This window comes from Podarcis vaucheri, assembly GCF_965113315.1.
Source record: "Podarcis vaucheri genome assembly, chromosome: 3".
Lineage (NCBI taxonomy): Eukaryota > Metazoa > Chordata > Lepidosauria > Squamata > Lacertidae > Podarcis > Podarcis vaucheri.
In genome coordinates, this window is record NC_138761.1 from 61705832 (window position 1) to 61727214 (window position 21383).

Here is a 21383-nt window from a genome sequence, read left to right on the forward strand (position 1 = left end):
GACTGACATTCAAATCAACTTGGCACAGCAAGTCTGCAGGGATACGTTTGTGTGGTGTTAAATTGGCCTTTGGTGTTGTGCACTTTCTGCTGTTCCAGACCCTCCTGCCTGGTGTAATAGCTCCATGGAATAAATACAGTACTCATGAAAGAGGGAGACAAAGATTGCAATATTAAAAAGAGAGCTTGCAGCATGTTCCTTAGCCGCAGCTGAAATGGGAGATGTACAAACCAACTAATCAAACACTGGCATAGCTGTCGGCTTCTCTGCCCCACCCCCACCGCCCTGCAATGCACCAGGCAAACCACCTGCCTTTTAAAATAGTTTACAAGCACAGTGCGAACCTTCAAGTGTTCATCTGTTCATTCACCACCTTTAATCTTGCCGATTGCTGATGTTGTTTTTACTTGTTTTAGCAGTGAGCTTTTTATAATGAATGGCAGGTTATGAATGCTTAACTAAGCAATTCAAAGTGTGGGTGGGGGAACTGTATTTTCCTATGTCCTGCTGGATTTGTAGTCCTAGAGCAAAAAAAGCTGGCAGGAGGGCTGGGGAGTTCACTCTGTTCTCAGAGATTTTTAAAGTTTTGATCCCATTGGATCTGTCCCCCTCCCCCCTCCAGCAAGCCTCCTTTTCTACCTGACACTGGAACTTCCACTTCAGAGGATCACTGGTTGAAGATCCTTCCAGACCCTCATGATGGGGATTTATAAGGCTAGATCACTCCCTCAGCAGGCAAAGCTCTTTCTCTACTCCCTTGCAGGGAACATAGGATTGCAACTTTAAATAAATAAGTATTCATGCAGGGGGCAACATGTATTTTTTTTTAAAAAAATCAGTTCTACCTCCTCCAACCCACTTTGGATTGCACTGTTAAACATTTATGCCCAACCTTTTCCTCACAACTAGGGACCAGCTTAAAGGATTGCCTCGTTCCCTTTGTGCTTACTTGACAGCTTCTTTCTGCAGAACTTGTATTTCTATAGGTGCCATATAGTGTTTGTTCCACATCTGTGAGGAGTTTATTTGTTAGTGTGGCAGCATTTACGCTTTGTGACTCCCTGTTGGAAGTGCAACATTCCATGTGGAACTTAAGTGTTAACTGTTAAAATCAGATAGCCAAGAGGGGGGCAGATGGAGGTGCTGCTTAGCAACCAGGGTGTGTGTGCCCTGATTGGATGTAGCTCTGAGAGGTTTTTTCCTCTGTACATTTGGTTGAATGCCTCCCTGCTAGGGAGGACACTCCCTGAAAGAGGACAAGACCTCTCCTTTTCTTTCTCCTCAAATTATACATGTTTTGTTCAGTTTCCTCAGTAAAGTGTTATCAGGACCCTTTTCCTCTCTGGACTCCATCTGTGTTATTTAAGAGACTTTGCTAACATATTCTATCCACTCTGCCACTTCTCATTTCAAGGAAGGAAAATGAACCTCAAAACCATATTTCTCCAATGAAAACAAACTGTTTCAACTGAGGATATCAGAGAATTCAACTGAAAACAGAAGCAGGGATGGAAATTGCTGGTGTTCGCTTACTTGTCCCATGTCCAGAACAGATACCAACCCAGCAAATACTATTGGTGTTTTTTGTTGCTGTAGCTTTCAGTCCACAAACGATATGTAATTGATTGCTTTTCTCTCCTTCCTCTATTTGCATTGCATTTCCTTTGCAGTGAAATGAATGGGGCAGAATAATGTAATGACAACATAACTTACACAATTTATGTAATCAATTACATAAATTATGGAAGTTATATAATTTTGCCACAGAGGACAGAGACACAAAAAGCAGTTTTGGGCAGAATATGAATTGTAGTGGAACAGAAACAGGGCTGCATGAGATGAATACAGAACAAAACGTGATGTCTTCTTACACCTCTAGTTTTAACTTTGTGCCACAGTCAAGACGCCCTTGAAATGTTAAGCTAGTTTTGAAGGAGGTGCTTTCCCATGGGTTCCTCTGATGCCTCTAGTTCAAAGACCCACAAACACATGAGAAGGGTACTGCATGTGTGGTAGCAAGATCTTTTAAGGCATTAAAGGACGGTTGTGGGAAGCACAGACAGAAAGCAACCCTGAGGACACGACTGTCATATTTAAAACACACCACAACTGAGAAGGTTTCCAATCTTCCTGCCATCTCAGATGCTCTGAAGACAAATGCTTGCTTCAAGAACAGTTTAGCGGCAGTTAAACACTAAATAAATTTGAGTGGAAACTCACCAAGGCGACTGCATTGCTGATCTTCAGCAGTCATGATCTCTGCTGCTAAGAGTGTTCCACAAAGCTCTGGCATCTGCTTGAAACAATGTCATCACTGTAACTCTTATCTAGGATGGTGGTTTCTCACTAGGATGACACATCAACATGACACAGCCCAAGAAATCAGTGTTGCGCTAAGAAAGATGAGCAATGAATTATTGTGAAGGGAAGATAAATGGGCAGCATGTAACTGAGGAACTACTTGACAACAAGGTAGCTGATGATATGGAGATATATAGTGCAAAAGGCTTTCTGGGTAGCCATAAATTGATAAAACTGGAATTACAGGATAAATTGACACTTGCAAAGCACATTTAGGGCTAGCTGATTCACTTCTCTTATGTGGATTTTAAGACGTTATGCATGCGGCGAATATTTTTTCTTCTACCAAGCCTTAGAGATGCTTGTCTGCATATGCTTTCTGCCTGTAACAAGATTTATATATAACCTGGAGGATGCTGTGAGCTGATCTAGATTTAGATGCAAATCTTTAGATATATCAGCTTTGATTTCGGTGCTGGGAGTTTGTGTAGGTGGCCTTAAAGGAACTTCCAGCTCTATGGTTTCATTCTACCAATAGGAAAATGCATACTATTCATCCTACATATTAGCATAGCATATTACAGAGAGGTGCCTTAACCATAAATATTTCTCACTAGCTTTTGAAAAAAGGTAAATTTATTATGTTTGGTGTTGTGTTGGTACGAGGTTGAGACTTTACTGTGTGGGTTTTACCAGCCGATTGTCACTGCATGTTTGGAACACATCATCACTATGATGTCAGTCTGGTGCTTTGAGTTCAGGTTCAGCATGTGACCATCTAACGAGTTTTCATATTACAAAGGTAGCATCAAAATCCCCAGAACACAGGGGAGAAATTCATGTGGTTTGGCCCACCCTCTTGGAAACTGGGGTGACACTGGTGTAGGAAACAGCTGCAGCTGGGACCACCTCCCATAAGGCCTCGGGCCTCTGACATTAACTTTGTGGCAGAGGAAGGAGCCACACTGCAGCAACTCCCTAGCCACAAAAGGTAACCGGCGAATGAGACTCAAGGAAGCATGCCTAATGCCAAAAGTAGAAGACTACGCTAGCCACCGCAGGCAGAAAGAATGTAAACTGCTCTGCAATGCTTCAGTATTATAAGTTCTTTTATTATTATTTGCCATTTGTGCAGCGAGTAAAGTACAAAGGCCAGCATCCAGTGTTTAACGAATAAAAGGTCAATGAGAAACACAGACTTAGACTGCAGACATGCAAGTCCCAACAGCAAAGAATGAGTTATGCGAGCCTTGCCACGCGAAAGCACTCAAATACTATTAACAAAACGGCACAGACCTTTTTTTTTTTTTACCAACCTGAACTTCACATTGTTGACAATGAAGCCTCAATTTACATTGCACCACTCGTGTTGAAAAATCTTGTACTAAACTTTCAAGCATTGTCTATAAATATTTCCTCAAAGAGATATGTGGCCAAAGTGAGGCCTTTCAGCCTTTTTGGTGCATTTGCTTCTGGCAACTACATTTTTAAAAAGCTTTCCAGAGGTAGAGAGGATCTTTATTTATTTCTGCTCAGGAGAGCCTCTCTTACCAACTACTTTTGAAGCTGCAATTCTATACCCATTTACCCGAGAGGAAACACTGTCTGAACTCCCAAAGTGTTGACTTCTGTCTGCACATGTATAGGAATATACTCTAAATTCCTCTTCTGTCGGGAGACGGATATAGAATCATAGAATTGTAGAGCTGGAAGGGGGACCCCAAGTCCAATCCCCTGCAATGCAGGAATCTTAACTAAAGCATATATGAGATGGCCACCCAACGTCTGTATAAAAACCTCCAAGGAAGGAGAGTCCACCACCTCCCGAGGGAGTCCACCCCACTGTCAAACACCTCTTACTGTCAGAAAACTCTGCCTGATGTTTAGCTGGAGTCTTTCTTCCTAGTATACTCTGTGAAAAGCGTTGACCAGTGGAAGGTTTTAGGGGCAGATGCAGCTCATGGAACAGTTTTGTTAGTGAGCTCTCGCTCCGCCAAGCTGTAATGAAAGCGTGGTAAAGATTTTTCCATACAGTTGTAAGGAAAATAAATTTGTTTTCAAAAATGATGTGAGATATGCACTTCACACTGTTGCTCTCCGGGGTTTGCATGAATGCCCTGTGTCCACGACCCAGAGTTGTAAAAAGTCCTTACTGTTACTTTAGAATAACTTTATTGCAGAACCTGACCACTTGAGGAGTCCACTTCTGCCCCCCAGACCTCTATTTAGAACAGAGGTGGCCAGTTTTGTGGTTTGCAAAGTGCAGGAGGCCAGATTAGCAATTTTCTGCTCCCCAATGGTGTTACTAAAAATGGATATGCCACATTTTTTTGTGACATCGACTATTTGGCTATATGAAAAACTAAGCCTGGCAATATTCTCTCCAAGCCGTGAAGCCTTTCCTGCTCAATAGATGTAGACCACTCCCAGACCCTAGACCACTGACTAGAGGCTGGTGATCCCTGAGACTACGGTGGTTGGACATCCTGCCTCTGTGACGCAAGGGGCCTTGGGCATGCTTTGCAGATTGCATGCTACTTCACTGGCTCCGGTTTGCTCCCCCAAGTGATCCTGAGTTGTTTGTGCAGTTGGACTGGCTCTGACTCAGCCACTCCTCTTACTCGATGCTCTCCTATTCCAATCCTACCATTCACCAATCACTGTCTTCCTCATTTACTGTAAAATTTAAGTCCAGTGCCAAATAAATATTAAATAAAAGGAGTCCATCTCGTCATTGCTCCTGGAAGGAGTATGATGAAGTTCTGCCATTTCCTCTTGATGTGAAGAAAACCAGGTGGTGCTTTTAAGATGTACCTGAAAACACCTTAGCAGCAAGAACTTTTTTGAATGAAGGGAGACTATTCTTGTTTTTTATTGATGTGGTTTTGTACTTTAGCAGCACTGAGTTAAATCAGTTTGTTTTAATAATTTTATAGCCCTAGTTGACCGCCATTTTCCCAAACACTTCTTGTCCGTGTTATGATGATTAAAATTCCACAGAACTCTCTGATTTGTTAATTCCACAGAACTCTCTGATTCAAAATATTTGCATGTGTATGTTAAGTTTTCCACTCTTTTGAAGACGTGGCTTTATGATACAGCTAGATATGCAAACAATTTCCCCACTGTTTTCCAAATCAGAGACAGAGCAGACTTCAATAATGCTGCCACAGGAAAGACACTTAACATAGTAACATACATAATTACATGTGTAGAAGAGTCGTGGAGAAATGTATCATATATAGTGTTATGGGCAGAGGCAGGTATCAGGAAGGAGTGGGACAATAAATCAATATCCCTTTTCTTTTTTAAGAGAAAATAAAAGTATCCTGGATGCACTGTTCATGTAAATGGCCAATCTCTTGAGACTGAGATGTCTTCCGTGTAGCAGCAAATCTTGTTTACCTCTTTCATGTTCAGTCCAATTTAGGCTTTTCTTTTCCTTCTTCCATACCTGATCACAAACAGAAAACAACTTTTGAAACGCCTGAGGAAATCGGAAGGCACTGCATCCTTATGCATCTTCTGCAAAATTTTGGGAGGAATTTAATGTTGTACATCCTAAGGTGATCATTCTGTCAGAGTATAAGCATTTGGGTTTGCCAAGCAGAATGATTCCCCCTCCCTCCATGCCCTGTTCCAAGGCTTCTCCTCACCCACCCCCAGGCCAATTTTGGACTGTGTGCAAGGGAGTGGGGAGGCAAAGAGCCCCATTGTGCAGATCTGCTGCTGCTGAGACTCATCTGCCAAACCCTGCCCTTTGTTTCTCCTTTGGTGCCTTCCCAATGCATGATAATAGGAACCAGAATGCTGACAAAATGGGGCCAGACTAACCAAATAATCTGCAACCATACTGGCTTTTTGCTGTTAAATAATAGCTTGTCTGATATATTTCTTCCACATTTGAAGCTCCTCCGCCTCGTTCCTTGTTGAATAACGGTGAAGATCATTCTTCATGATGTCTATTTACTTATGAGCATGTATTGTATTCATGGTTACAAAACAATGTCTATGCTGGGATAAGCAACAAAATATTTGAGGTTCTCCAAGTCATATTATTAACTGCTGATGGGTAGGTTTGGGGGCATACTTTTAAAGCCATTAACTGTAATATGCATTTATGCCCACACAAAAATGTCCAGATTCTTATACCAGCTGTCTGTGACACCAGTCTACAGTCAGCCTTGATTTAAAAGACCTCAAACACACCAATAACTTGGATCTGTAATTGTAACAATATATCTGTATTAGCTCATTATAATGAGACCCATGAATTAAAATACTGCAAGCAGCTTGGAAGGTTCAGCTGTTGCCTGAGTAGTATTCCATTGGTCGATTTCTTGCAGTTAATCCTAGCAATGGTTACTCAGAAGTAAATCCCAACGATTTCAAGGGGCTTATTCCCAGTAAGTCCCCATCCCGCTATGCGGCCATAGTATAGAGACTTAACTCCACCAAGACTTCCATCCTTTAGATTCAATGGGACTTATTTCAGAGCAGACCTGCAGTTGGTATGTACTAACTTGACTGTGGCGATCTTAGCTTTTGGATTGCCAACATTTTGCAAGGTTTATTGATTTCAATAAAACATCCCAAAGTGATTGCCCCAGTCTCTCCTTCCTTACCAAAATTATACAAATAATTTTGCTTCTAGAGGTGCAGTTCTGAGGTGCCCATCTCCTGCTCATTCTCTACTACTAGAGACACAGCCCTCCTTCCCCTTTCAAATCTGATGGCACAATCTTCTCTAAGTTCAGCAATACTCACACAAATGCCTCGACTCTGTGAGGGGGAAGGGGTGCTTCTGATCTTGCTCCTATTCTGCCCAATCTCAGAGACATCAGAAGTTAACTTTCCTACACAACAATTTTTTAAATGACCTCCCCCTCCCCCCCAAATGTTATTAGTATGGTAGGTGCCCAGGTGTCTCTGGGTGCATTTGGCCTTTAATATTAATTTTATTTTAAAGTAATGTGGCCAAAGAAAACCCACAATCCATAGAGGAACATTGAAGCACAGCAAGGACAAAACATAGCCTGGAAATAGTCACCAGGTTGTTGTTTTTTCAGAGAGCTGAAGACACTTTGAAAGAAGGATCACTGCTTCTGGAGTGTACTACTCATTTTTGCTGGAGATAAAAACAACAGTTCTTACTGTTCCAAAGCCTGCAAAACCTATTTAACCGTCAGGCAAAATAAAGAGTGTGAAAATCATGGGAAGCAAAACCTCACTCAAAACCACTTTCTTTAAAATGGTTCTTTAAAAAGTTATCTTTATAACTATTGCCTGGTTCCAGCCTTCAAAAACCAAAATCAATTCCCAGAAACAACCAGAACAGAACAAAACCCCACCACAGATTCAACATATTGTAAACTATAGGTGCGATAGAGGGAAATGTGGCAAGCCGTAAACATGTCGCTAGCTGCTCAAATGCTGAAGTCACCACAGGAACCAGAGACAGCAGATGATAACGGGTTAAAAAAAATTGCAAAATTTTCCCGTCTTATTTTCCTTAAGCAAAATATACAGGCAGCAACACTTACCTCATCTATGAAAAAGATCCAGGTATTGTCAACAGCATCCTTTACTGTGTTTCTCGTTCTTTTTGAGCAATCCAGGCAGTGAAAGCCCAGCATAAGTAACTTGGAAGGCACAGAGAAGGGGGCTTGGATGGGGCTGTGAGAGGTGCTGTCTGCTTGTGTGTCCATGCGCTTGTTCAGGTGTGTGTGTGGGGGGGTGCAGGTTCTGTTGAACCCCCTTGGGATTTGCCATGTGCAGGAATTGAACTCACAGTGTAACTCATTCATGGCCATTGATTGTGTTTTTCTGGCAATGGAAACATTCATCTCTTTCAAATGCTTGTTCCTGGGCAAAGTTCTATTCTTAGCTTCTGGCAAAAGTTTTGTTCTTTTGTCTGTTTAGCTAATTTGGACCAAACCACCCTGCCAAACACCTCCGATCTATTCTGAAAGTGTTTCTTTTGGAAGTTTCCAGTGCTGCTGCATATCCCAAAACAGAAATTTCTTATCTTTCTTTTCAATAGGACAGGGGTCTAGAGGGTGGGCAGAGATGAGAAGGAACCTCTCAGAAGGAAACCTGACCATAAATCACAGTACTTTTCAAATGGAAAATCTGCTTGGCTCAGATTTCTTACCATGAGCATCTTTGAAAAACACACCCATATCTGTCCAAATTACAGAGGGGCAAAAGTGTCTGGTAGTGGCGATTTTGTTGAAAGACAGAGTAATGAAGCAATTTGGTTTGGACATCGCCAATAGTCTACATACAATGGGTTGGGTGTTGCTGACAAACCAAAAATAATTGGATAGTCAGTCAAAGGTTTAAGAAAACAAAACAATGGCTCAGCTCCAGAAACGCATCTTGGCTTTGGATCCTGTGATGATGCCAATTCTGGTCTCCTGTGTCCTCTCTGCTGCTGGAGGAAACTTTTCCAGTGGTTTCAAGCTGTAGTGTTTCATTTTTCTTCATAAAAGAGCCTCTATCCTTTCTTGAGAAGCATTTTACTGCTGATGGATCAAATACCCTGGCAGAAATTATGTTATCTTCAGACCTGTGGGCTGACTCTGGCCCATAGAATGGGAAGATTTTTCTTTGCCTACCATGTTTGTGGTTTAGTTTGGAAAAAGTAACTGCAAATTATTTTGTCAGTAGTCGTGTGTGTGGTTTTTTTAAAAAATGTAACTCTTAAAGGAAGAGAGGGGGAAACCTTTCAGACTTGTAAATGCCTTTTTCTTTCCACCCCAACCTTTATTATAGGATGGCATAAGCTCATTGTATAATTTTGTGATATGTGGTGTACTTGTCAAACCTTTTTAAGAACATCCAATTTAGATATTATCTGGATCACAAGAGGCACATCCTTAATCACCTTTGCAGAACTTATTGAGACTAGGAGTATCACCCAATGGTGTTGTTTCATTCATGGAATGATCTTTGATCCAGCAGAGGCTTCCATGAATAGAAGTGGTTGCGGAAGGTGATTTTTGCTAATTTCCCCTTTAACTCACTAGTAATTTCTGGATTTATGTACTTATTTGTTGTCATTTGATGCTCTCAGCTAAATGTCCAAAACCAGGCAATGATAATCACATACACACACACACACACACACACACAGCCTCAAATTAAGCCCAAATGTACATCAATGCATGAGTGTGCAAGCAACTTCATGTACTGATTTCAATGCAATCAGTTTACGTGGAAAGGTGTTTGCATGAAACTGCAGCAATGGGAAATAACTGAATGCTACCAGATTAGATTGAAATGGTAGGAAATTTATGGGTTGTTTTTTTCTGACCAAGTAACACTGTATGGAATAACCACCAAGTGACAGAATTTAAACACATGAAAAAGACATGGTGGAGTCACTCTCAGAGAACTTTACAATGTCCATGGCAATATGTGAATCAGCCCTTGTTTCATAGTTACATCAGTGCTTCTCAAAATAATACTTACATTTTTGTGTATCCCAGATGCAGTTGTTTAGGATCTCACCCAGCAAGTAGAAGATGTTAATTATTGCAGTTACAGTAGCAAAGAAGATAATTTTAGCACCTGAGCCAAGGTGCTCCAAGAGAGGGTACACCCAAACACCTGTTACATGATAAATCCAACAGACCCTAATATAAATACAGAGAGAAATCAGAAGTTTTCTTTAAATAAATAAAATTATACAATAACAAGAACTTTTTTTCTCTGAGCAGAATCCTATGTCTATTCAGAAGTAAACTCTATTGATTATGTTTAGTTGTCTCGTGAGATTTTGGTATACATCTACGAAACACCCACCCACCATTTTTGAATGGTTTTGAAGAAAAGATATAAATGTGGCTTACCATTATGCAAATGGCAACTGGGCTGTAGTGTTAATAACACTAAGAATGGGTTGGAGCCAAAGGCTCCTTTCTTCTGACCGATGGATTCTTGCTGCAATGGATGGATTCCCCCCGCCCCCCCCCCCAAAAAGAAGAAGGAAACCTTTGGCCTCAAACCAGCATTTGCAACTATTGTAACACTTTTTGATTCCTAATTGTTATTTATGATTAATCGTTAGATACAGATAGCCATAAGCCTAGGTGTATTCAGCGTTGCAACGTATCTGTCTATTTATATGCTGTGCTTGTCTTCTGTGGATTTGCTGTTGGTCATACAGGCAAGTTTTCCACAATGCTCAAATCACAATTCTCTCTCACTTTTTAGTCAGGACATCGGCATTCACTGCTAGTGTGGAAGCTCCTTGGTGCATTTGTCTGATGTTCCGATCGGCTGCCTCTGTTGTCACAACCCCTAATTCTGTTTGCTGCTTACCTGGACGTAATCTAGTCATTTTGTTTCCAGCAGTCCAAATGATGTAAATGTGCCTATTTCTGCTGACTGCTATATGCTTAGGACATGCCCCCAAATCTCTGAAGACTGCAATTCCAGCACATATGTCAAGGAAGTCTTGCACAAAACCTTTATATGGTTTTTCTTAAAGATATACTGCAAGCCCCTGAAAAAACCAAATCTAAGCTGGAGGCCTCTGTTCATGCCTTAGAGTAAAAATAAAAACATGGCACCATCAGATCATCTCTCCCATATCGCATGCAGCTCTATCCTAATTATAATAAAAGCCAATATTAAAAAGTAGGGGGGGAAAGAGTACTGCTCTCTGATTTGAGGGCATAGTGTGAGAAATTGTAGTGGACTAATAAATTCCCCTAGTCATTTCAGTCCTGAAAGGCTTATAAAGTGTGTGTGTGTGGGGAGTTTATGACAGTAAACCAGGTAGGGTTCCTTGGGAAGAGGATGCAATGAAGGTGCCACTACAGAGAAAGCTCTGTCCTTGTAGCAACAAGCTTAATTTAAGGAGGCAGAGGCATGGGAAGCAGGATCTCACCTGATTACATGAACAGATGAGGAGACTTATGGGGAAGAAGTTACTCCCTAAAATGTACCATAAGTATCTATTATGGGTGCATATCCTAGAAACCTTTATAGAAGCAAGCTGGAACCAGACAAAACATGCACATATGTAGATTCTTTTCAATCTCTCTTTCAGTTTATTGATGATTAGTAGGAGATTCCATTGCCAGTTTATTGATGATTGGTAGGAGATTCCATTGCCAGTGTGGGAAAGTAAAAAAGAAGAAGGAATAAACAAGCTTGGGAAACCATGACACTTTGGGGGCGGAAAGAGAGGAGGGAGCAGGAAGCATGAATCAGGATTTGATTCACAGGCTTTACATGTATCAGTACAGGAGCAAAGACAGGGGCTGGATCTACACTCACCTTTTAAATGTTATTAGAACAATATTTTAAAATACCATCAAGGCTGAAAGTCCCATTCCACAAGGTCTACCTGTATTTGGAAGGGGGTTACTCTGCAGCGCCCTCTGGTGTCACACTTTAATAACGTATTATTAACGTTAAAAAAGAATGTTGTGTGGCTATTTGGTTATCAGAACCACTCCATAACACTTTTTTAGCATTAAAAACCATGAGTGTAGATCCACCCAGGATTAAGAACAAGAGCTTGTCCCACAAGACCATGACTAGCTAGCCCAAGGATCCCTACACTACACCATTGGGATTCCCGCAGCATGGTAATTGCAAAGCAAGTTTTCCATTTAGGTTTTGCATGCTTGACCCCAGAGCAACTGAACAAGCAAATGGAAAGTAATTATTACCAAAGTTAAATAGGAAAGAGCAAGTCAATGTATGTGCCACTTCAAGAACAGGCTTCAGAGCCACCTATGACTGCCCAGGCTGACATCATTTAAACACAGAACCCGCCCCTGCATATTACACTAGAATCCTTCCATCCCGCCCTTCTCTGGACTGGCAGCATTATGAGTAGTCCTGCATTGTCTATATTACAAATGTGAGAAGGAAAAGTAGCAGTGCAACCATGGAAACATTACCCAATGGCCTTTGTTAAGGAGTTCATTGTCCTTGAAAACATGCTAACTCAATACTGCACAATAAATGGGCTGATCAACCTTAGGCATAAAGCTTCTGCACAAGATTAGTTGTTATTAATTCTAATGAATGTCTTTAACATTGCAATTCCTGTCCAATCTCATTATTAGATAAGCACAAGGGAACATGCATTAAGGCACACTTTAGAGTGCAAGGCCAGAGCCATTTTGTTGAATCTCTACCATTTGCAAGGTTTAGAAAAAAGCAGACCATTTAGTGCTAAGTATTCCTTAGGAGGAAAGAACAAAAAAAACTAGAACTTCAGGGAAAGTATACTAACGTAAATCTCATCAAATGAGGTGAAAGGATATTTTAATTTAAATACACATGGCTGTAATATTTCACATTATCATAAGGATACGTAGAAAACGTAAATGGTTTTTTGTTTTACGGATTATGCTTATGTCTCAGACTTTAGCTTTCTACTTTTACAGGCAAAGGCCAAGTGCACATAGCTGTCCTTAAGCATTCAAGAAATCTAACTCCCCAGTAGACTGTGGCCCCCAGTAGATTGTAGTCAGGAGAGTGCTTTTGATCAATCTTCAAAACTACAGTAGGACATAAGGGAAAGGAAATCCTTTAGGTCACTGGTTCCCAATTAGCTAAGTACTACAGAATCCCTGTTTTTCAAAAGCCAAGTCATGGACCCCCTACTTTTGAAAGGTTGATATCCGCAGACCACCAATTGGGAACAACTGCTTTAGGTAACTAGAGCTTTAGTTCAGGCATCTTGAATTATTATGGCAAATTTCAAATTCTGGAAATACAGACTTCAGTCCTGAAATGTTTTACTGCATGATCGATGAGTAAGCATTGGTAGAAGGAACAGAATACATAAATAAATTTCTCCAAATCTATCAACAGCTTTTCCTATCATGCTTACAGATTAAGGGTACTTCTAAATATACATGCTTCAAACTCATGTGATGGTTTTACATTTCCAATCTGAGATATGGCCTAGCTGATCTGAAAGCCAGGGAGAAGCTAAGATAAATGAATGGATACATTAAAAGTGCAAGGGGAAAAGCTCACGCTTGGTGGAAACAGATGCTTGACTAAGGGTATGTGTATGAGAGATCTATATAGTATCAGAAAGCCCTCAGCATAGACAGAAGACAAAGCAAGCAGTACACGCAGGTCCCATTATCCACCCATTTGTTATGTGAAAGTTCACTTATCCAAACACAAAAATTATGCCAAGCTTTGCTATCTACTCCATGGGTTCAGATATCCAAACAGTCAAAGTTTGCCGGTTTCCTTACTTGTTTGTGCTTGGTGGGTTGGCAGCAGCCATTTTCAGGCAGATACTATGGGGGTGGGGAGTGTAGGGGAAATCGGACCAATCAGAGAGCAGGATAGATTGGACAAAACAGTTTTCCCTTTGTTTCTTTTGATGGTTGGCTGCAGCCATTTTAAGAAGAAACCATAACGGGAAGGGGGAGAGAGATCATGGCTTAGAAATGGCCTCATCAGCTTCCTCATCAGGAAATCATCAGCTTGTTATGTGAACACTCACCTAACAAACAATTTCCTGGGAATACTGTGTTTGGAAAGTGGGACCTGCGTGTATATCCGTGGTTATGTCCACAATGAAATAGATAATCATATTTCACAACGTGAAAAGGTATCTCTTACCACAATATGTAGCCAACTGAAAAGGTGCACACAGCAACCAAGCCAGAGGTCCTGCTGGGATATTCATGATGTGTTGTTCTCATCTCAATTAATATAAAAGGCAAGACGGTTGTATGCTAGGATGAAAACAAAATGGTAGAAAACAGTTCATGCAAGAACTTTCCAAATGTCCATAATAAAAATATTATCGAATATTTCTAGGATAATCTATAAGTAATGAGCACTTTACAACTAAACTTAACTATTTCCATTCTTTAATTCCAGCTGAACAGTAAGGCTTAACTCTTCCACTGAAATTAATGGGATACAGCACAATTCTGTTGCATTTCATCCGAAGTAAGTTTCACTGTGGTCAATAGGGTTTACTCCTTAGCGTTTAGGATTCCAGTGCTTAACTTTAACTGGATAATTTCCAACATATTTTTAGGATATGGCAGAAGATTTTCAAAGACATCTTTCTTTTTTGAGCTTACCTAGAAAAAGGCTGCTTCAATCAACGTTTTCAATAAAACAGGAACAGTCAGTCTGTCCTCTGGCAGAGGAGAAACTTGATTCCTGCTGAGCTGTATTTTGTGGTTTCAGGTTCACAGCTAATAGGGCAGAATCAGCATAAATCTAAGCATTTAGATGCTGCAAGCTGTGATCAGGAGGTTAACTGAATAGTAAACCAATAATAGTGGACTTATTGGGAAAAGAACATCATATGCAAATGGTGGAGCTAGCTATTAGAAGAAACATGGAACTGCTTAGCAGTTACTGCTACCATTCGGTTCTTTCTTCTTCCCACCAATGACCCCATTTGCACATAACTCCAGACCATAAAACTATGGTTTAATAAGCTACAGTGTGCACGAACTGCACGCTAGTGCAAGCAGACTGAATGGTCCTACTTTGCTCCTCCCTTCGTGTGAGTAGATAAACAAACCATGAAGTGGACAGCTTAGCACAACAGCCTAAACTGGGATTGTGATTTGTTTTACCCCAGGACATCCACAATCCCTAACCACCTTAAATTATTATTGTTCTTGATTTAACAACCATGTGCTTATTAGGGTGAAACAAAGCGTGATCCTACGACCAGACACCATGACAAGATCATGAAAATGGAAGAGCAAGGCAGGAGTTATCAGGCTACATGCACCAGCACACAACCCCTATTCATATGGGTTACCAAGGCCAAAGTTATGTGTGAACATAGCCATTTGCAAAGGACAACCCCTGATAGTATGCCATTAGACTGTGCATTTCTCTGCTCTCATTTCTCATGCTGCGGGGAAGGCAAAATGCAGAGCATGTGGGCACCACGTCACATGCTGTCTTATACCTTATGCTGATGATTTTTCAGCAGAAGAGCTTTAAAAGACACACGAAACACCTATGCTATTATAACACACTTGGCTGGAAAGAAGACAAAAAGAAACATGGCATAGCAATAGTTAAGGGTTTCTTGCAACAGGCTGTTCCACCCAAAATATAATAATTTTTGCAAGTTTTAGGAAACAGGTGCAGTGGGAGTCAGCAATGTGTTACACATAACAGTATCAATCTAGCCATCTCTGGGTTTTTTAAAAAGTGATACTACTGCAGAAGTACCGCTGGTAAAACTTTCACCATATGAAACTGCTATTGAGAAGAACGTGTTTCATGAGACGGATGATACCTTATTATATCTATAATGGAAAAGCAGGATATTCAAAGTGGGTGTCTAGTTAATGGGAATCTATGAGTAAGTCTGAACCCCGCTGAGGCTAAGAGTCCTGGTAGCAGCACTCATCCTTTTATGGAGGATTATTACCGTTAACTGAGACACAGGATGCACTCTCTGCAGTAGCCGCAAGCACTTCATTAATTATTATTGCATAGTTCATGGGTGTTAGCAGTATATTATCTAAGTAAAGGCCAGTGTTGTGACGATGACTTGGAAAACACAGGAATCAGAGATAACAAATCAAATCGATGTAGGAGGTTAATGCTTTGTGGGTATTTAGCAACACTTCCTTTTTTAATGCAACCTCCTCTCTTCCGCAGCGTTATAGCTAAGGAGGATACACTAAATCTGAAATAAACAGAGTGGCATAGTAGATCACTCTTTGCTCTTCACTGTTGCTTTGGCAAAACAATATATGAAGTGCAACCGCATACAGTGCAACTGCAGCTGTGGCAATGGGCACAAGTCAGCAAATACTACTGCACTGCAACCACTGGCCATTTCAAAGGGACTTGCACAAATTTCACTGAAACGGGAGGTGGTTGCCCAAAAGCAATGTATGCTAGAATACATCTACTATCTTTGCTAAGGGGCCAAAATTGAAATCTGAAAATAAGAGATTGAGTTGGCGGTGGGGAAACCTTTCCTAAATACTGTCGCTACAGTTTCTGTATAGAATAGAATAACTGATATAGAATAGGTAATTTTTTCTTATTTCTTGTAGTAAAGACAACCCAGATAATTAGATCACAAACCTACTTAATCCAGAGACTCTTGACTTGCGGCTGAATGTGTAAAGTGTTTCCATTGAAAAAAACATTAAGCATGAGGTGACGAGGCAATACGAAAAGTTCAGATTGCAACCATCAAATGTTGATGGTATACATAAGTGAACCTTAGCCCCAGTTCATGCATGACATCAATGGCTGCCGCTTCTCCAAATATCTACAATGTACGCTGGTCCACTAATGAATGAAATCATGTAGGATGGTTGGATCATACAGAAGATCTCACATCAATGCTGCACTCCACTAACATATTAATCAGGCCATGCATTTTACTGGCACCCATGCGCTTCTTCCCTACAGACTGCACACCAGGCAGTAGACCATGGAGCACATATGATAAGTGCTTCTCTTCAAGCCAGAGGATGGCCCTTTAAGAGGCCCTTTAGTTACGCAAAACAAGGTGAAGTTAGGAGAGGTGGACCGGAGGCAGCTCTAAAGTCTCAGTACACTTCTAACCTTTGTCAGAGCAAGTTGCTCACTAGGAGCTATCCTTGGTGCTGCTGTAACTCACCTGCCTTGCCCTGTGAGCGCCACTGTGATACAGGAACAAGACAATGTCTGTCCTGGTTGTATTGGTTAGGTTATCAGGCTAGGATAGGAGAGGCCCATGTTCAAATCCCCACTCAGCCATAAAGTTCACTGTTGACACTGGGAATGTCACTATGGGCTCCCTCAATTTCCATCAACATGCAGGGAGGGGAGGTTTCGCAGTGTCTGTGGCAAAATCACCCTCATGCCGCAGTGAACAATAAAAATGATGCTTCCACTGGCAACTATCCCCCTGCCCCCATGGCTAACTACCATGGGGGAAGCAGGGGTGTGGTTTTTGATGTGATCACAACACGAGAGGGAAGGGTTAAACTAACAGAAATCCTTCTGCACCCAGGATTAGAGGCTATATATATATATATATATATAAAATCTACGAAAGCAAATATATATATATATATATATATATATATATATATATATATATATCCACTGGCATCCCTGCAAGCGATACATTTAACATAACATTTAGTTAGGCCCCAGGAGAGGCCATCCATCAGAAACAGCAAGCTGAGCACTATGCTTATATTTAAATGTTTAAGGTCCCTATTGAGTACTGACTCTGTTCACTGGGGATATAAAGACTGTACTAATGCTTAGTGCAACCACAATAACCACTTTCCCGTTGGGTCAATCAATTTAAGAATGAATATTTTGAATATGTTAATCTACACCAGGGCAGGGGAACCTTTTCCAGGAGCCATGTGCTACTGGTTGGTGGTGCCAGAGGAAAAAGCTGGCAAAGCAGTCAATGTAAATTGCTAGTTTCTACACACACTCACACACCCCTCTCTATCCTGCATGCAGGCAAGTAAGAATAATCATTAGAGATAAAGGAGGCATTCCAGATATAAGGCAGAGGTAGGGATATGCATCTAGCTGGGCGGCCAAATCTTTATTTCCACACCCCCTGGGTGGCCAAGTTTGGCAGGCGGGCAGGGGCTCCTACATGTCAATTACTTGATATCACAGTTACGCCAGGTGACTCATTTTTACCCATGAGGTTTGAAATAAAAACAAAAAAGGGTGTGAATGCTTCTCAAGTATTTCCCAACAGCTATAGAGCCCCTTTTGCCCAAGCCCCAATATGACATACTATGACATCAGGTGTTAGGACAGTGGATGTGGCTTGGCCAAAATGGTGGGCAGCCCAAATCAGTATGTCTGATAGGGCTAATTACAGCTGTAGGCCAGATGTTTTGCACCTTTGGGATGTGGGCAAGGACAAAAATGAGAGGCTGGAGGGCTGTATTTGGGTTCTGGGCCTGAGATTCTCCACTCCTGAACTACAACTTCAATTGTTCACCATCACTACACCATGAGATGTTAAAGGTGTATCTCCATCGCTTGTGAAAAACACTAGGAGACATACAGAATAAAAATTGTATCAACAGTTAAATCTGTGTCCAATTTTTATGGATTTGTGTTTTTGACTTACATTATATATCCAGACAAAACGCCAGTAGAATGAGATAAAAAATATTGTTAAGTGTAGTGGACAGAGCGGAATTTTTTGCAACTGAAGTTTTAAAAGAAAAACTTGACCTTATCTTGCTATTTTGAGAGCCTTTCATATATCAGAATCATATATAAAACCAAGTTGCTGACAGAAATCAGATTGCTTCTGTCAAGATGAAAATAGCTCTTCATGACCTATGACAATATTTTTTGTTTTATTTATTTATTTCATAAAATTTATATGCTGCTTGATTGTAAAAAAATTGCAAAGCGGTTTACAAAAATATAAAACAACAAAATCAATAAAAATTCACAGCCATGCTTTAAAACATACAAAGGTTAAAATACTAAAACAGATTGAAATAACTCCAACTTTCTGAGCATCTGGATTGGCTTGTCTAAATAAAAATGGTATCCTAAGAACAGCTGTCAGTTGCAGTAGATGTGCTGAGAGATAAGTTATGCTTAGGGTTATGAAAGGGTGCCAGTTTGTGGTTCCAGCTTCTCCTAATTAGTTCTTCAGTTATGGCAGCTTCCTAATGTCTCAGGAGATGGTAGTTGCAAAGGCAAAGACTAAAGACCACTGTTTCAGAGATAATGCTACCTCTTCTGGCAAGATGGAGAAGGGGGAGGAGAGAAAAAGCTGTTGCTGCATTTCACGTACTACTTTGTGTTTTGCTCCAGTTTAATCATTGGCACTTTCCCAATGCAGTTGCTATGGGTAGTGCTTATTAGAAGGAAGAAAACTGGTGTCACTGAGTGCCTGTTGCTAGGGAAGCCATGGCAGGGAGGTATCTTTATCCTGAATTTTAGAAACTTCACCTTTTCTGCAAGGAGACATCTGTGTGCCACAGCACGTACACAGTCTGGTGCTGCACACAAAGCTTTCTGGATCAGAGCCATGGTATATGATACTATATATGTATGTCTACATATATATCTGTATTTTTCAGCAGCAGGTTTTTGAAATTGCTATATAGCTCCAAGATTTTGTTTCTTAAATCACAAGAAACCCTCACAAATAGGTGAATGTCACACATTATCAGTAAAATCAGCAATCCTGATTCTAAATTTATTTTGATGTCTAAAATGTTATTTAAATAGCATCCCTTCCATTTAAAAGGAAAATTATGTAAAGTCTTATGAATTAACATATTGTTAATCCTGCCTGATCTATTACAGATCCTGCGTGATACATTACAGCATCTTCACTCCAGATAGAAACAAGCTTGTTCTAATTTTATTTTGCTCTTGTTTCTGCTAAAATGAATGTTGTTTCGATTGATCAGTGAAAATCTACAGCCACCAATATATGCCATTAAGCCTGCTGTAGGGACATTTTAAAATCTATGCCCGTGAAACTTTAAAGGTTGGCTTAAACCATCTTGTTTGACTTACAAGACCAGTTACAACACTGCTTCATGTAAAAAGCATTAAGCTAATGCTGGATCAAGCTACATTGCCAAACATGCTTCAGCATAATTAATCAAAAATATTTCATAAACCAATTGCCTCCAAGAGGTTATCGATTTCTTGTCACGACACATTTTCCTTATGAGGTGCTGCAATGCTTGTGTCTCAGATGTGCTGGCATGTATTTTTTTTACTGACTAAGCCTTAATCCATCTTCTTGGCCTCCTGCCACTGGTGCACTGACATCTGCAACTACTCATGTCTGACAGCCTCATGCATGAGCTATGTGGCTTCAAAGTTGGACAAGATTAGTACAGGAGACTTTCTGTATACTTTGAACATAAATTGAAAGCAGATATGTACAAGGGCAGGTTTTGAGAGGGTGACATTACAAATGGCATCAAGTAAAATTATGCATCTTTATCTATGTATCCACACACACACACTTGACGAAGATTTTAGCATTTAGTAATATGTTAGATGAAGGAATTAAATGCCTAGAATTAACAATACTCTTGAGACATTATGTAATTTGTTGTGTGTCAAGCAGAACATGATAAACACATTTTCTGGGCGCATATTTCCCCTCTACGTCATTCATTTGTGCTTCCATATTGTAAGGCTGTTTTATGAATACTTTTGCACCTATTGCACAGTGACAGCTGAACACACACTGAAAATACAAGCACCTAGTATTTCTGTGAAGCTGATATCTTTGCACAACATGCACAAATATCTTCGACCTGCTGTCTGGTGCTTGTTGCTCCATCCCCCCCCCGCCCCTCTATGAAGTAAGGAAACAAAACTATCCCTTCATTTGTCAGATGAAGATTACAGACAACAACAGATGGACAGCCAGCACCATCTTGCAATGCCACAGCTGGTACGACAACCATTCACTTCAATGGAATGCTTTCTACACTTTGCTTCAGAAACATGCTTTGACAATATGACAGCCCAGCCACAATCCCACAGATATTTATAAATACCTTCGACTTATTCAAGATCATTGCAACACTGGATATCTACAGTAAATCAAGAATGGAATCCAACCCTCAACACTTCTACAACCTCTGGGCTGTTTACTGCAGCCAACGGCAACACAGCTATGCAGATCATTGGCAGTGTCAGCAATTCCTTTTTCTACATTCTCTTTTTTCCTGGGTAGTACAAAACACTGTACAGATTTGTAAGCATGTTTTGTAATGTATGATGTACGTCACACACACACGTTTTAATTAACCCTGGGTGTGGAACTGGTAGTTTACAATTAGTATTTCCTAAATATATGGCCAAACACTTCCCTAATTTAGAATCAGACCAGGTATGCTGCATCACCTCAATGTCTGTGAATGTTGCATGCCTTTGAAGGAAAAACGATAGGTTGTTGCTCATTTCTATTCATTCTTATACTTACAACTTAATGTTCAGAATAAACTACACTTACAACAGTCCCATACATGTCTACTCAAAGCATAAGTCATATTGAGTTGTTTGGAGCTTACTCTTAGGTAACTGGGCACAGGACTGCAGCCTTAATTGGACTTACT

At 40.6% G+C, this 21383-nt stretch overlaps 1 protein-coding gene across 1 annotated transcript in view; it reads right to left on the reverse strand.

The window, feature by feature from the left end:
- Positions 1–3392: 3392 nt before the first annotated feature.
- Positions 3393–21383, reverse strand: part of AIG1 (androgen induced 1) — a 72611-nt gene continuing 54620 nt past the window's right edge. The window contains exons 4-6 of the mRNA XM_082215998.1: positions 13918–14033; positions 9778–9941; positions 3393–5755 (exon numbers count right to left, since the gene is read on the reverse strand). Of these exons, the coding sequence (XP_082072124.1) occupies positions 5718–5755; positions 9778–9941; positions 13918–14033 (318 nt within the window). The 3' untranslated portion in view covers positions 3393–5717. The remainder of the gene's footprint in view (positions 5756–9777; positions 9942–13917; positions 14034–21383) is intronic.